At 36.9% G+C, this 18,190-nt stretch overlaps 1 protein-coding gene across 1 annotated transcript in view; it reads right to left on the reverse strand.

Moving 5' to 3' along the window:
* Positions 1-14,174: 14,174 nt before the first annotated feature.
* LOC122815630 (deleted in malignant brain tumors 1 protein-like) overlaps positions 14,175-18,190 on the reverse strand; it is a 201,549-nt gene continuing 197,533 nt past the window's right edge. The window contains exon 7 of the mRNA XM_044088295.1: positions 14,175-14,332. Coding sequence (XP_043944230.1) covers positions 14,175-14,332 — 158 coding nt within the window. The remainder of the gene's footprint in view (positions 14,333-18,190) is intronic.

Raw genomic sequence — 18,190 nt, forward strand, 5'->3', positions numbered from 1 at the left:
CCTTTCATGAATCTCGGACTTGTCTCTAACAGTTTGAAAAAGGGCATTTGTTTTCTTTCCTTTTGGAATAAAAAATTAGATCAACTACACTATAATGATTTAAACATTTGATTTGTCTAATATCGCATGTTATAATGATCTGAATATATGATTTAATGTGTGTGAGTGTATGTGTGTGTGTGTGTCTGAGACAGAGAGAGAGGAATGATCATGGTAATCATACATCTCAACCTCGTAATCCATAAAATACGGACAAAGTCTAAAATAATGGCTTAACAGAGGCCCAAAAATAGAGAATCACAAAATACCACACCATGGCAGTAGGTCCTTTTTAGCACAAGCCATATGGCTCACCTGAGGCCCTTTCATGAATCCCTGACTTGTCTCTATCCACGACTTTGAAAAAATGAGATAGACTAAACTACAATCATTTAAACATATGATTTGTCCAATATTGCGTATATTTGATTTAACGTGTGTGTGTGTGTGTGTGTGTGTGTGTGTGTGTGTGTGTGTGTGTGTGTGTGTGTGTGTGTGTGTGTGTGTGTGTTTGTGACACAGAGAGAGAGCGACAGAGACAGAGAGGAATGATCAGGGTAATCATATATCTCAAAGTCCTAGTGCAAAAATCTGGACAAAGCCTGCAATAATGGGTGAAAAGGGACCCAAAAATATGGACAGATTTTAAATCTTGTGCTTATAAACTTAGGAATTTGTTGTAATTACAGGAGTGTTAGCAATAATATTCTGAAGGATATGAAGTTCAGAACTGAAATGTATGTCAATATTTAATGACATCAGTCCTCAGTGAGAGGTATGATGGTAATTTATATTGTGAGGGAAGCCCAAGGAGTATTTTCCACACTTAATGCTGTTTGGTGGTAAGAATGGTAATGAGTGTGTAATACTGGTAATATTTAGGGTATAACATGCACTGAGTGTGTAATACTGGTAATATTTACTGTATAATGCACTAAGTGTGTAATACTGGTAATATGTACTGTATAATATGCACTGAGTGTGTAATACTGGTAATATTTAGGGTATAACATGCACTGAGTGTGTAATACTGGTAATATTTAGGGTATAACATGCACTAAGTGTGTAATACTGGTAATATGTACTGTATAATATGCACTAAGTGTGTAATACTGGTAATATGTACTGTATAATATGCACCGAGTGTGTAATACTGGTAATATGTACTGTATAATATGCACCAAGTGTGTAATACTGGTAATATTTAGGGTATAACATGCACTGAGTGTGTAATACTGGTAATATTTACTGTATAATATGCACCGAGTGTGTAATACTGGTAATATTTAGGGTATAATATGCACTGAGTGTGTAATACTGGTAATATTTACTGTATAATATGCACTAAGTGTGTAATACTGGTAATATGTACTGTATAATATGCACCGAGTGTATAATACTGGTAATATTTAGGGTATAATATACACTGAGTGTGTAATACTGGTAATATTTAGTGTATAAGATGCACTGAGTGTGTAATACTGGTAATATTTAGGGTATAACATGCACTGAGTGTGTAAAACTGGTAATATTTATGGTATAATATGCATTGAGTGTGTAATACTATTAATATTTAGGGTACATATGCACTGAGTGTGTAATACTGGTAATATTTGGGGTATAACATGCACTGAATGTGTAATACTGGTAATATTTAGGATATAATATGCATTGGTTAAGATAAAATATAGACTGAGTGTGTAATATTGGTAATATTTAGGGTATACTATGCTCTGAGAGTTTAATACTGGTAATATGTAAGGTATAAGGTGCATTGAGTGTGTAATGCTGTTAATAATTAGGGTATAATATGCACTGAGTGTGTAATACTAGTAATACTTAGGGTAAATATGCACTAAGTGTGTAATGCTGGTAATATGTAGGGTATAACATGCACTGAGTGTGTAATACTAGTAATATTTAGGGTATAATATGCACTGAGTGTGTAATACTGGTAATATTTAGGGCATCACATGCACTGAGTATGCAATACTGGTAATATTTACGATATAATATGCACCGTGTGTAATACTGGTAATATTTAGGGTATAACATGCACTGAGTGTGCAAAACTGGTAATATTTATGGTATAATATGCATTGAGTGTGTAATACTGGTAATATTTAGGGTATAACATGCACTGTGTGTATAAAACTGGTAATATGCATGGTATAATATGCATTGAGTATGTAATACTAGTAATATTTAGGGTATAATATGCACTGAGTGTATAATATTGGTAATATTTAGGGTAGAATATACAGTGAGTGTGTAAAACTGGTAATTTTAGGATATAATACGCACTAAGTGTGTAATGCTGGTAATAATTTGGGCATAATGTGCACTGAGTGTGTAATACTGACAATATTTATGGTATAACATGCACTGAGTATGTAATGCTGGCAATATTTAGGGTATAATATGCACTGAGTATGAAATACTAATAATATTTAGGGTATAACATGCACTGAATGTGTAATAGTGGTAATATTTAGGATATAATATGCACTCAGTATGTACTACTGATAATATTTAAGATAAAGTATGCAATGATTGTGTAATATTGGTAATATTTAAGGTATACTATGCTCTGATAGTTTAATACTGGTAATAGTTAAGGTATAAGATGCATTGAGTGTGTAATGCTGGTAATAATTAGGGTATAATATGCACTGAGTGTGTAATACTGGTAAGAGTTAGGGTAGAATATGCACAAAGTGTGTAATACTGGTAATATTTAGGGTATAACATGCACTAAGTGTGTAATACTAGTAATATTTAGGGTATAATATGCAGTGAGTGTGTAAAACTGATAATTTTAGTGTATAATACACACTGAGTGTGTAATATTGGTAATATATAGTGTATAAGGTGCACTGAGTATGTAATACTTGTAATATTTAGGGTATAATATGCACTGAGTGTATAATACTAATAATATTTAGGGTAAAATATGTACTGAGAATGTGTAATACTGGTAATAGTTAGGATATAAGGTGCACTGAGTGTGTAATACTGGCAATATTTAGGGTATAATATGCACTGAGTGTGTAATACTGGTAATAGTTAGGGTAGAATATGCACTGAGTGTGTAATACTAGTAATATATAGGATATAATGTGCACTGAGTGTGTAATACTGGTAATATATAGGGTATAATATGCACTGAGTGTGTAATACTGGTAATATTTAGGGTATAACATGCACTGAGTGTGTAATACTGGTAATATTTATGGTATAATATGCAGTGAGTGTGTAAAACTGATAATTTTAGGGTATAATATGCACTGAGTGTGCAATGCTGGTAATATTTAAGATAAAATATGCACTGAGTGTGGAATACTGGTAATATTTAGGGTATAATATGCTCTGAGAGTTTAATACTGGTAATATTTAGGGTGTAAGGTACACTGAGTGTGTGATACTGGTAATATTTAGGGTATAACATGCACTGTGTGTGATACCGGTAATATTTACTGTATAATATACACTGAGTGTGTAATACTGGTAATATTTATTTATTACATGTATTGACCGGGTATGTCCGACTAGGCCAGTAGCCTGTTTTCAGGGGAGACCCTGGGAGAAAAGCTCCATAGTAATATATGACAAAAAACAAAAACATAGTAACAGTATCAGTAGATATTAGTACAATATAATTATTTTACAGTATCTAGAAACAGTACAGATCAAGGTCTCTTTAACTAGTTGAGACCCGGGGGGGAAAAGCCACAGTAGTACCACACAAACAAGTAGCAGTAAATATAATACAGTCAGTAGAACTATACAATTACAGCTGCAGGGACAATGTAGTATCAGTAGGACTGTACAGCGTAAGACAGTAGATAGTATATAAGTTAAAGTTCATAAAAGGGATGTTAGATGGTCTGGTGAGAAAGGAAGAACTAAGGGTGGGGAAGCAGATTAACCTGGGGAGAGGCAGGAGCACAGCCAGTGACTGAGGTGTTCCTTTAGGAGTGATTTGAATTGGTTATGTACTGGATTTTTTGTTATAGTATCTGGAAGGGTGTTCCAGAGTTTGGCTATTCTGTGTGAATACAGGAAGTCGCCAAGTTGGTTGTGGGAGTTGGATACATTTTGTAGGAGTTGTTGGAAGGTCTGAGGGATCTGCTGTTAATATTAAGTTGAACTAAAGAGGAGATGGCAGGGCAGTTGTTGGGGTGATAGATTATCTTGTGGGCTAATGATAGTTGATTGAGAAATAGAAGGTTGGGGAGCTCTATCCAGTTTAACGTTGAAAGAGTTGGGCAGTAGAGGGATCTGTGTGGGTGATTAGTGGCAAATTTAGCAACTTTATGGTAACAAGATTCTAGATTGTTGAGGTCAGATTTACAAGGGTTAGTAAATATGAGAGAGCCATAGAGAAGGGTAGATAGAAGGTGTGTGCGAGCAGTATCTAGCCTAGCATTGGGAGTTAGGATTGGTTTGACTCTGTATAGGGTACCTAGTTTGATGTGGACTTTTTTATGGTTTGGGCAATAGGTATATCAAATTTGGGGTTGTCTATGGTGACACCTAAAAGTTTTATGTGGTTAGTGGGGGCAAATTTGGTACTGTTTGCAGAGGTGATTGATAGAAGGACATGTGAAAACTTAGGTTTTTGGTACTAAAAAGTATGATTTTGGTTTTGCTGGGATTTAAAATGAGTTGGTGTTGGGAGAGGTAAGTTTCAATATCCTGAAAAGAAGACTGTATTTTTAGTTGGAGTTCTTGAGGTGAGGGGGCACAGCAGATAAGGGTAGCATCATATGCATGCTGTACTATAGAGGCATGTTGGGTTGCTGTACTGAGGTTGTTTGTGAATATGATGAAGAGGAGTGGACCAAGAATAGAACCTTGGGGTACACCCGCAGAAATGGGGAGTAGGGGGGAAAAGAGAGTTTTCCAACTTTGTAGCTTGTTGACAGTTGGAAAGATAGCTGTGAAACCAAGTTAGTGAAGGTATACTAAGGCCATAGGAAGATAGTTTATTTAGAAGACGCTGGCGGGATACGGTGTTGAAGACTTTAGAAATGTCGAGAAATATGGAAGAGACCTGCTGTCCTTCATTCATGTGATGGTGGATGGTGTTAATGAAGGCTAGGAGGGCAGTGCTGGTGCTGTGCTTTGGTCTGACGTCATGCTGAGAGCTGGAAAAGAGGTTATTGGTATAACATGCACTGTGTGTAAAACTGGTAATATTTAGGGTATAATATGCACTGAGTGTTTAATACTGGTAATATTTAGGGTATAATATGCACTGAGTGTGTGGTGCTGGTAATATTTAGGGTATAACATGCACTGAGTGTGTAAAACTGGTAATATTTAGGGTATAATATGCACTGAGCATGTAATACTAGTAATATTTAGAGTATAATATGCACTGAGTGTGTAATACTGGTAATATTTATGATATAATGTGCACTGAATGTGTAATACTGGTAATGTTTAGGGTATAATATGCACTGAGTGTGTAATACTGGTAATATGTTGTAAGACAGAATAATTTTTACAAGGGCAGCTTTCGCTTTCACAGACAGAGAATGATACTGCATGCCTTATAAAGTTAGTAACGGATATATGTGGGAGGCACAGGTCATACTGTGCATCATTGAGAGAGTGGATATTGCATGTGAGTGCAGATGAATATGTGTCTGTGTGCTGTGTGGGATGGTGAAAGAGTCTGTGGTACTTTCATATAATATGAAAGCTTACATAATGCTGAGAAATTTCTGACTGCTAACTTGGAACCTAACTACCAGCACCATGTGAATATTTACATTTTATTTGCAATAAATATGATACACATATGTGTTTCCATAATTCATGTAGTAAATATCTCAGGCACTGTTCACATAGTTGGAATAGAATCTCATATACAACTTTTCAACATGAGTCAGAATGGTTGCTAATACTGTGGTTATTAAGCAAGAAAGTTTGTGTTCCTTTATATGTAATATACTGAGTATGTGCCATCTTCATGTTATGTTAATAACTTCAGCAAAATGTATGTGGTACTCCATATACAATGAAAGATTACATAACCCTGCAAAAGATGCCACTGATCCCTAATGCCTGCCTTCTACCAATCTGCAGATATTCTGCAATGTAGTAATAAAATATGCATATGCTTAACTATCACATTTTTTACACATCTCAAACATCATCCACCTCAGTGAAATGTGAAGCAGCATTGTACTGTACCTGCTCAGTCACGTTAGAGGTAAGGTCGCTCCTCAAATAAATATGATATTCAGTACCTGAGAAAATTATTTCTCTGAAATGTTATGAATAAATGCCACACATTAGTAATTATATTAATAACTTTAACCAGAAGTTGATTATATGCCAATCCATTGTAGCAAATGAAACATACACCACTCTGGAAAATTTCTCACTACTACCTGGCATCTAGCTGCCAGTGTTATAAAGATATTTATACTTCTTTTAGCAATAAATTATGAAGGATTAGTTCAGATAAATTCATTTTATAAGATTTAGCAGACTCTTTCTCACCGTCTGATGCCCTCCTTGTGGGAGGAATAAAGACGCCTTGTTGAAGTTTAAAGTAGCTTATTTAGTTAAGTAGGTAGATGAACAAGCATTTGTAAGGCAGAGGCCTGTCAACAAAGCCCTAAGTCATTAAAGGTTAGCCTGAAAGTCTTTATAAAAGTAAACTTTGAGACAACAAATGCAAAATGTGGGATAAAATACAGAGAGTATGCAGAGAATTCCTTAGGAAGAAAAGAACATTGTTGGCAAATAAAAAGCTAGCGGTGTGGTGCTACAAAGAAATGGGCTACATCTGTGGGCCTTTAGTAAATGTTAGAGTCACTTGTGAAAGAGGGACAATACAATTTCAAACTGGCATCAAAAGCTTACAAGATGTGTGACAACCACAGGACAGAAACCATAAAACAGAAAGCGTGTGTTAAGAAGCAGTACATATTTGTTAGGAATCAGAACATTACATCTGTTCACCCTCAGTTAAAGACTATTTTAGAAGGGAAGTCTACATCAAGGTCTTACAGAATGACAGAACCCAGAACAAGGGCAAAACAGAAATAGAGTATTGGGAAAGTGTTTTTTAAATGGAAAGCTTGCAATGTCCTCAAACATAATGACCATCTAGCCAACATTCTACCTTCAAAAACTGCAACTTTTGTCTTAAAATGAGAGCAGAAGTGAGGAGTTTGTAACACTTTGATCATAATCAAATTATGTGTTTAAGGGAGAGATGACAAGAAATTCACCTTAGTAACAATGATCAAGAGGTGAATCTTGGAAAATCATGTCGGGACTATCAATATCTAGTCCTAGAATGTGAAGATGGAATGAATGTCAGGCTTGTATATACTGAGTCAGAGGTAAGCACTTTTCAGAATAGTCCGGTATTTCTGAGATATGGTGATCTTGGAGTTTGTATATACAAGATCAAGCAATGTGGGTGCTTGACTCACACATTGAGGGTGCAGCAGGCTTGTGTCCCTGCACAAAACTCATCACATCAATTTTTTATCTTTTTTCAATACTTTGGGACTTGACACTGTGAGTCCTGACGTATTAATAGGGAAAAAAAATCTTGGTATCCGTATCAACAACACAAAATTAGCATTCTGATCAGTAAGACCTGATCATAATTCTTTGCAGCGCACAGACCTATAACTGTACCATGTAGTATCATTTACAGGAAAAAAAATTTACATGTGAAGTGTTATCGAAGCCTTTGAAGGCCAAGAAAATCACTTTAGTTTTGTCAAACAGACAGGAATCAGAAAGGGAGTATCTCTCTAAATAATGAAATACTTTAAAACCTGTTTGGCACTTTGTTCTGCCAGACTTTTTTTTTATTTACATTTCTAATGATAGAAGGATAGACAGGTATACACACACAGACCCACACACACACACCCACATACACACACACACACACACACACACACACACACACACACACACACACACACACACACACACACACACACACACACACACACACACACACACACGAAGAAAGATCCATGCAAGAAATCTTACATCCCAGTCAAAAATTCAACCCTAACTCCTCTCACAATAACTCACCATTCAAAACTTGAACAGAATTCAACTCTTATTTCATGGATAATATAGCATCCCCAACCAAGCATTCCTCAACATCTATTCATGACCCTGCCTGACAGCTACATAGGTTCATAGGTGATTACTAGGCTAATGGCACAACACCCTTTACAAGCATAATCAATAATATCCAGGATATGACAATATTATATCCTAATTCATCAGATAAGGGATAGGGTAGTATCAGGTTACTGGGTCTTTGGGTGTTGGAGTCTTGAGTCATTTTACAAACTGCCTATGTCCATAAGTGACATGGGCAGTACCACAGGAGTGAATTTATGGTGCATCATCCATTTATCCAAATTCTTTTTAAAGAGAATGAGGGAAGCACTTTGTTTTACAAAGATGGGAAGTTTATTCTGTAGATGAGGCAGGCTTTGGGATGTGAATCTGTGTCTCCAGCAAGTTATTTTAGAGTCAGAAATAAGGTTCAGGTCCATGGATTGTGTTACCCTTGTATAACTTTTCTTGCAAAATGTAACATTTTTATCAGGACTGGATCAGAGAATGCCTTGTAGGTCAAACATAAGTCCCCCCTCAGTAAACGATATGAGATGGTGTAAGGGTTAGGGCCTTTATTCAGTCTGCATAAGACATGTGTCTTATGCTTTGTATTTTTGTAGTGAGAAACCTCTGGGTAGCTCCAGTTGTGAAAGTGCCTGGTTAGGTGCATGCATAAGGCAGCATTGTACTTGATTATGGGTTTGATGAGGGCCGAATAAAATGGATTCCGTTGATCTTGATGCTATGTCTGTACTTATAAGCTGAGCCACACAGAAAGATTTCCTCACTACTGTAGCCACCTGGTGGTCAAAGTTTATGTTACTATCTATGTTCCTAGGTTCCTCACCACTGGGTCTACTGTTATGGGTGTGCTGTCCATATCATAATTTGCATGGATTTTTTTATTTATCAAAGGGTATGATTATGCATTTTTTAGCATTTAGTCTCAGATCATGGTTTTGGCACCAGTCATTTGTCATTTTTAGGCCTGTTGGTAGGATGTTAACATCATCTGAGGATTCAATGATTGCTCCCAGCTTACTGTCGTCAGCAAACTTGGTGATCCAGAGGCCCCAAACATCTTCCTTCACTTCAAAGTACTATATACCAAACAGGAGAGGATCCAACACTGACACCTGTGGGATACCGCTAATAACAGGTTTCTTATCCCAAGTGGTTTTGCCTATCTGGACAACATGTATCCTATCAGTTTTCCTATTTGGCTATCCATCTGATGATAAAGGGGTTTATGCCTCACTAAGTTTATCTATGAACCTCAGGTGAGGGATTGTGTTGAAAACTTTGGCCAGGTCTAAATCTAAATAAGTGGTGTGTAATATTTTACTCTCATCCATGGCCCTTGTGACTTTCTCAAAGAAGTCCACCAGACTGACCAGGCAAGACCTCCCTTTGACAAAGCCAAATTGGGTCTGGTCCAGTTGTTGCATGGTTGCTATGTCATTAGTGTTCAGGTCCATTATAATTCTCTCCATGGCCTTGTAGATAAGACTGTTCAAGCCTATGTTTTTTATTTCCCTGGGTCAGTTAATGGGCCTCCATTGTGCAGAAGAATGACTGTTGTAGTCCTTCATTCCTTGGGGGACAAAGCCCATTTGTAGGATGGGGTTAAAGATGGCTTCTAGTGGTCCTGATAGATTCTGTTTTAAGTTATTTAAGAAGCATAATGGAATGTTGTTGGGATCCATGGAGGCTGTGTTTTTGGCTTTAGTGAGAGCAGTAAAGACCTGTTCCATCATAATGGCTGGTAGGGGGATGGTTGTGAGTATTTCTTTGGATATGGTAGGAGGTGATGGGGGAGGAGTCTGAACAGAACTTTTTGGCCAGCAGGTTTGCTATAGTTTCAAGCTGGGTATAAGTGTTGTCGTTCGTGATTAACTTGGCACATTGCTGAGCTTTTTCCCTGAGGTTGCTAACATAATTAAAAAAGCCTTATTCTTACCTTTCACCTGGGAGGCTATCTTTGCCTCATAGTTTGCTTTGGCAGATTTGACCAGATATCTAATTTGTTTGTTTAGACTGTTGAGTGTTTTTTCCACTGATTTGTCTGTTGCTTCTTGGTTTTGAAGAGGATTTTTTTTTTACTTTTGTTGAATAGCCTATTTATGCTAGGGGTGTACCAGGGTGGTTTATTTTTGCCAGTAATAATAGGTTTAACTCGGACAAATACTACCTTCTCTAGCAGCTATGAATGTGGTTGTCCAGTGCTTTTGTGTACAGCTGTGAGTAGACTGCAGTGTTATCTGGGTTTGGAGGGGCTTGGAAGTTTAATAAGCTGTCACTTAGTTTGAGGTAATTGGCCTTAGCAAAGTTCTTAACAGGTTTGGAGTTTGTTAGGGGTTCTAGGTTAGTTTTAATAATACAGGAGATCATTTTGTAGTCAGATCTTACCATGGAGAAGTTAATGCATGAGAGGGAGCAGCACCCCCCCCCCCCCATGTTCGTGAGTACTAGGTCTAAGATATTTGTAAATCTAGTTGGGGAGCTAACTAGTTGCTCCAGGACCTTTGCAGTGTACATTTCCTTTAAGAATACAGAGACACCTCCTACTTTGTTTTATCTTGAGCTGAGGGAGATTGAAATGTATGAAAGGCATTGTAAACTTTGATAGCCAGGGTGCTTTCTATGGTTGTGAACCATGTTTCTGCGACTGCACATATGTCTGCATTCTCCAGGGTGGAGAGTGCTTCCAGGCAGTTTTCCACATCCATTTTCACCTTCAAAGCTGTGCCCATATCCTATATGAAACCACTCTTAAACTCAAACCACACTCTACTTTGGCTGATGAGTTTCTATGTGAGTACTTTAAAAAACACCCAGTAGCATTACCTAGCTTGGTTCCATACTTAGATATAGGTCAATCCAGGAATACTAAGTTCCCTCTCTTGGGAAAAAATCACACATTATACCACTATAAAAATTAGGGATGCTTTATACAGCCAAAATGTGCACATCACTGCAACTAAAAGTACACTTTCCTCTGCTTACTGCTTCTCCTGTATACTTCATGGTGTTCTGATTCTTACTAACCTTCAGGCATTACAAAAAGCAAAAGTTGAACAATGTTGAACAATGCTATATTAATGTGCCTAAACTTGCAGCAACTTTTTCTTTCAAAAGTTACCACCATATAACACTAAAACGCCTAAACTGGTTTGAACTACCCCATCAACTAACATATACATAGCATCTTACCAGCTATAAAATTATCCAGCGTCCATCTGTTTGTCCAGCACTGAATGGTCTTCTATATGTGACCATTTGATCATTACAGTCCTATGACCAAAATCCCTCCATGTGACAAATCATTTACATCTGCTGGGCATGGTCAGTATTTATACTCCAGTGCTAAGGCCTAGGGCTCCTTACCTGTGTCCATCAGGTCAATACCCTTCCGTCTAGTCCATTAAAACCACTCTGAATGACTTCCTAGCATGTTCTGCCCTTGCTCTACTCCAGGGTAAATTACACCCCTAAATATCAGCAAGTACCTATTCAAAACTTAAACTTACAGCTTTCATTCCATCAGTCAATTTCTCTACCCTGACTGTCTATCTAAATATGCAGTAACTCTGTTTTTCCCCCACTTCATATTGCAATTTCTGTTTTTATTATACAGGCTTATCTTTAATTTCTCTGTACTGGCTAAAATTTCACAAAATATTAAATCATTGTCATATAAGCTGTATCCGTTCTTCACCAATGTTTTCACATTACGTCTAATTCAATCTAATTATTTAATTTGTAGATGCTTTTGTATTATTTTGGACCATTACAAAATTATTATTCATAATATGTTTTGTAGTACTTTGGAGCTTTTATTTATTTAGTTCACATTTGTTTACTGGGAAAGTCCAACTGGGCCAAAGCTCCACAGCAAATAAAAACACAGTACAGAAATAACAACACATTGAAAATAAGCAGACATTCTAACAAACAAGTAATTGAATACCAGTATTAACAAAGAATTGCAATTGCAATATTACAAAAAGCCTTAAGTATGTTATAAAAGGTAGAGTGTTTTAAAAAACAAGGAATAAGTCTTTAGGAGTGGATTCAGTAGTGGAGAAAGACAAGTTAAACAATTTGGATGTAAGATAGTATGTAACATTTGAGAAATGAAGTGACTGATCAATTGCTGGATATTATGGTATTGTTGGTACAACAAGAGGACATATAATGAGTAAGACGTATGTTAGAAATATACCAAAAACAGCTGATTATTGATCCTGTTTTCCAAACTTTTGTAAGATTTATTTTGTGTTATTATTTGGTCACTATAATGTATGATGAATACTGGGAGAAGTAGATGATAGATAAGCTGAAAATTAATATATATAATATGGATTAAGAGGGACATGGAAATAGTGGGGTTGCTTAATAGAGGTGGAATAATATGCTCAGTCTGGCTTAGAACATGGGCAGAGCCAATTGTTAGATGTTCCCTAAATAGTTGTTTGAATTTTGATGTGTTAGGAGTGTTTTGTGTTGTCTGAGGCATGGAGTTCCAGGAATTGGATATCGGTTTGGAGAACAGAGCTCCACTGTGACTGTTACTGGACTTGGTTACATTAAGCAGTAGTTTGTTGAAGGATCTCCAGGATCTGGAGTTGGTGTAGGGCTGCACTAGGTTCTTGAGCACAGAATTAAATGAGAGAAAGTTAGTTGGCTAGGGGATAGAACACTGGGTAGTTGGAGCCTTTAGTTGACATTGAGCTGAGCAGTGGTGTACCTTGTGCGAATGACTGGTAGTAAATTCCGCAGTTTTTTTATAGCAAGCTTCTAGATTATTTGAATATGTTTTTCTCTGATTAGTGAATATTGGTGAGGCGTATAGTTAGCTGGAGTATATATGTCCTGGCTATGTAGTGCCTTGTGGAGTCTGTTAGGTAGGGTTTGACTCTGTATAGTGAACCTAGCTTAATGTGGACCTTTTTGATTGTTAGAGCTGTTTGTCAAATTTTTAGGCTGTTGTCAATCGCAACACCGAGGGGTTTGGTGTGGTTGACAGGTTCAATTATAGTTTTATTTATAGAGTAGATTGACAAAGCAGGAGGGTGACTGGGAGTTTTGCAATTAGTGAAAAGCATAAGCTTTGTTTTATTTGGATTAAGAACCAGTTGGGAGTCAGAGAGATAGTTTTTGATATCTCGGAAAGATTGTTGTGTTATTTGTAGGAGTACTGGGATGGAGGGGACTGAGCATATGAGGGTGGAGTCATCTGCAAATTGTACTATAGTTGTATGCTGGGTATCTGTGCTGAGTTTGTTGGTGAATATGGTGAAGAGTAGTGCACCAAGAATTGAGTCTTGAGGTACACCTGCTGAGACAGGCATTAGTGTAGAGAGTTCATCTTGCCACTTGACTTGACTGCCTATTGGCAGTCAGTTAGGCCACCATAAGTAGCTGAGAGACCAGGAGAGGGCTGGTTGGGTAAGGTTTAAGGAAGCTAGCTCAATGAGTAAAAGGCAGAAAAACACCCACTAGGGCTGATACCAATAATGCAGAACCACCGCACGGCACAATCCACCTTCAATGCAGTATCGTTGTAAAAACCACGAAACACTCCTTGGATATACAAGCAGTTTGGAATTTATTTAGACAAACAAAAACGACTAAGCGCTTTCGCCAGCAATCTGGCTTCTTCAGAGTCGTTGTTACACCATTAAACACAAAATTATATACTGCCTACACAACTCCCATTGGTCAAGTACTCATCAATCATGAATAATTAATTAATAAACGGCTAAAAGCCTTCCCTTTGACTCATTTTTAAAAACAAATTCACTTTTGTGATTTTTATATATTATGTACATGAATACATGCTCAATTCAATAATATATAACATATTTACCAATATAAATAAGTATTTACAAAAAATACAATGTTAAAAACAAACAATTTGTTACTAAAAATTCTATCCAGTGACAGACATAACTGTGATTAACAAACTGAATAATACCTATAACTGAATGTTGTAAAAAACATTTCAACCTTCAAATCTGCTGGGATCTAAGTTTTAACAGGGGTTTGAGGGAAATGAAATCATTCAGACCAGGTGGTCTACATGCATCCAACCTTAGCTGCCATTCTGTCTCTAAGGCTCCTACTCTACTGCATACATCCCCTCCTTCCCCATTGTCCCATACTCGCCCTATAACAAAGAAAATAAACTTTTTAAAAGATACACATCTTCCACTATGCAAAAAAAGCGCATTGTGTGGATCTTTCTTCTTAATAGATCTTGTATGCTCAGCTATCCTGTCACGTAATCTCCTGACAGTTTTGCCTACATAGTACGCCTCACATGATGTGCACGTTGCCAAGTAAACCACATTCTTTGTTAAACAGGTACAACGCCCAGGACATCCAATAGTATATTTGTGCCCTTCTACACACACATACGTGCCCTCATTAATGTATCTACAACTATTACACATCCGCACCTTTTCATGACGGATTTATACACCTTCCTATTTTTATTTCCAAGATGTTCTTCATATTCTGGCCCCTACCATACACTATCACTGGTCCAGCTCCTAGAATGTTCTTACTCTCTTCACTCAAAACCGTATCCCATGCAGCTCTTAATATATTGGACAATTCAATTGATCTATGATTATATTGCATTACACATCTTAAGTCACCACCATCCCCCTTTTGTTGTTCATTACATGATTGTACTCCACTAGTTAAAATAGGTGCGTATCTACCATTTCTTTGCCTTAACACATCTTTCCTGACACTAAGGAGTAATTTCAAGGGATACCCTCTGTCCAGGAACATCCCAATCAATTTAAATAACTCCTCTTTAAATATAACATCATTACTCACCAATCTAGAAGTCCTTATCATTTGTCCCCTGATAACTCCCTTACGTTGATGAAAGGGGTGGCAGCTACTATAATGTAATAGAGAATTGGAGTAATTCTCCTTTCTATAGATATTACTCTCAAATCCTCCATTCTTCTTAATAATCAGTAAGTCCAAATAATTCATCCTTTCCTCATGCCATTTGAAAGTGAATTTCAAAAATTCAGTTGTTTCATTTAAATAATTAACAAACTCAATGGCTGATCGCTCATCCCCTTTCCATAGGACCAGAATATCATCCAAAAATCTACTATACATCATTACATTATCAATGTAATATTTAGATTGAAAAATGTGTGTTTTCTCCCAAGTCAATAATACTGCATTCGCAAACACTGGGGCACACCTCGCCCCCATGGCTACTCCTGCTACTTGCTGATGCAGCTCTCCCTCAAACAAGATGAAATTATTTTTCAATACAAGCTCCATTAGCTCACGCACAAAGTTCACCTTGGTCCCTTCCATCAACCCACTCGTGAACATGGCCTCATAAAACATTTCTAATCCTTGTTCATGGGGTATGACGGAGAATAAATTTACAACGTCAATTGTAAGAAATCCAAACGCAACATCCCCTGTCCCTAATTTCCTCAACCTATCCAGGCAATGCCATGAATCCCTTACAATGTGTGGGGCTGCACTCAACACATCTTTAACAGACACATCTACAAATGCTGCAAGGGGTTCCGTTTTCGATCCCCGTGCTGAAACAATAGGCCTAAACTGTAAATTCACTACCCCCTTATGAACCTTTGGAATACCAAATAGGTTGGGGAGTCTTGGATGTTCTACATGTAAATAGTTGTACTCCATTTCATTGATGTATCCCTGAAATAATGCATCACGTAGAAATACATCAATCTTATAGTAGGCTCTATTGACCTCGCCCCTAGAAACAGCAGCATATGTATCATCACCATTGAGGATAGCAGACATTTGCGAAATATAGTCAGTATTGGTCATCACCACCATCCCCCCCCCCCTTTATCTGGCTTCATGAATCTATACAGTCCAGATTTCTTGAGGTAATCAACCAATTCCCTCTCTTGTCGTGTTAAATTATCATTAAAATAATGGACCTTGCTAAGCGTCTTCCGCATTTGTGTTTCAACTAACTTTTCAAAACACATAACCTCAGTATTAATGGGGGGAATAAATGTTAAAACTTAGATCCCAGCAGATTTGAAGGTTGAAATGTATTTTACAACATTCAGTTACAGGTATTATTCAGTTTGTTAATCACAGTTATGTCTGTCACTGGATAGAATTTTTAGTAACAAATTGTTTGTTTTTAACATTGTATTTTTTGTAAATACTTATTAATATAGTTATATTGATAAATATGTTATATATTATTGAATTGAGCATGTATTCATGTACATAATATATAAAAATCAAAAAAGTGAATTTGTTTTTAAAAATGAGGCAAAGGGAAGGTTTTTAGCTGTTTATTAATCAATTATTCATGATTAATGAGTACTTGACCAATGGGAGTTGTGTAAGTAGTATATAATTTTGTGTTTAATGGTGTAACAACGACTCTGAAGAAGCCAGATTGCTGGCGAAAGCGCTTAGTCGTTTTTGTTTGTCTAAATAAATTCCAAACTGCTTGTATAAAAAATATATAAAGTAAATGATTCTATTTCTATAGGCAGTATTCCAAAAATGAAAGCACTTATGAGATAATGGGTTTACATTTGCCCATTTTTGAAATAAATAGATATTATACAGGGTTTGTATTTGTATGTGAGATTTATATATATATATATGCATATTTTACTTTATATATTTTTTTATATATACACATATATATATATATATATATATATATTTTATGCTTAGGATTATTATAAAATTATATCCATCAATAGAATATTACTGTTAAGTGAATATTTATGTATTAGTACCTTTAAATGTATTGTATTTTTAAATTCTTCAAGTGATTTGGTGATGTCATTGTTTAAAAGTGTATATAAGTGAAGCACTTTTAATTGAATTTGTCTGATGAAGTTTACTTATGAGAAGTAAATGAAAGCGCTAACAAAATTTTGTGATTGGGTGTTCATTTTTTCATTTTTAAAATATTACATCTAGAAAAGCTGTCAATAGACAGAATTAAAGGTCAAGGCCTTTGATACCATTCCCCACTCAGGTATCATCGATAAACCAACCAAACTAGGCATCAATCTTTACATCACTAGATGGGTTGCAAATTGGCTCATAGACAGGACTCAGAGTGAAAGTTGTGGATTCCAAGTCTGACTGTCAATCAGTCATGAGTGGAGTCCCACAGGGTTTGGTACTGGGCCCTGTCCTGTTTGGCATCTACTTCTCAGAAGTCCAGGCCAACAGAGAAGGACTCTGGCTGACCAAGTTCACTGATGACTGCAAGCTAGGAGTCATTATTAACTCCCCAAGTGACATCCTACAAAAGGGCCTCTCTGAGACCAATGATTGGTGTTGGAACCATGGCCTGAAGCTTAACGCCAAAAAATGCGTTATCATCACCTATGGAAAAAACTCAGTTCCCATGAATTACCATGTTGATGGGAGCCCACTAAACACTGATGGGGTCATAAGAGATCTGGGTACCCAGATCGACAGACACCTCACCTTCAACCTACACATTGTCACTGTGGTCAGAAAGTCCTTCTAAGTGGCACATCTTATAACCAAAGGTTTTGCATCCAGGAAGAAAGAGGTCATCATCCCTCTCTACTCAGCCCTCATTAGACCAGTCATCGAATATAATGCCCCATTTGGCATGTACCTGACCAGACACCTACAACAGCTGGAGAGGCCACAAAAGTACCTCACAAAAAGCATCCTAGGCCTTAAAGACATGTCTTACATGGACAGACTCAAGAAACTTCAGCTGTTCTCTTATCTCTTATCATCTACTTAGAGGTGATCTCTGCTTGACTTACAAAGTCATGTCTGACCCAGCCCTACTTGAAATACTACACCTAAAGACATCCCAATCTCCCTGCACCACATGCTCCAGAGATCAGAACCTCATTATCACAATTAACAGAACATGCTGGAGGGAGAGGTTCATCTCCCAAAGACTGCCCATACTCTGGAATAAGCTTCACATTCATGTCAAGCAGAGCACCTCGCGGGCTCTCTTCAAGAGAAA

Source organism: Protopterus annectens, chromosome 1.part1 (assembly GCF_019279795.1).
Source record: "Protopterus annectens isolate FY-2018-M chromosome 1.part1, PAN1.0, whole genome shotgun sequence".
In the NCBI taxonomy this organism is placed as follows: domain Eukaryota; kingdom Metazoa; phylum Chordata; order Ceratodontiformes; family Protopteridae; genus Protopterus; species Protopterus annectens.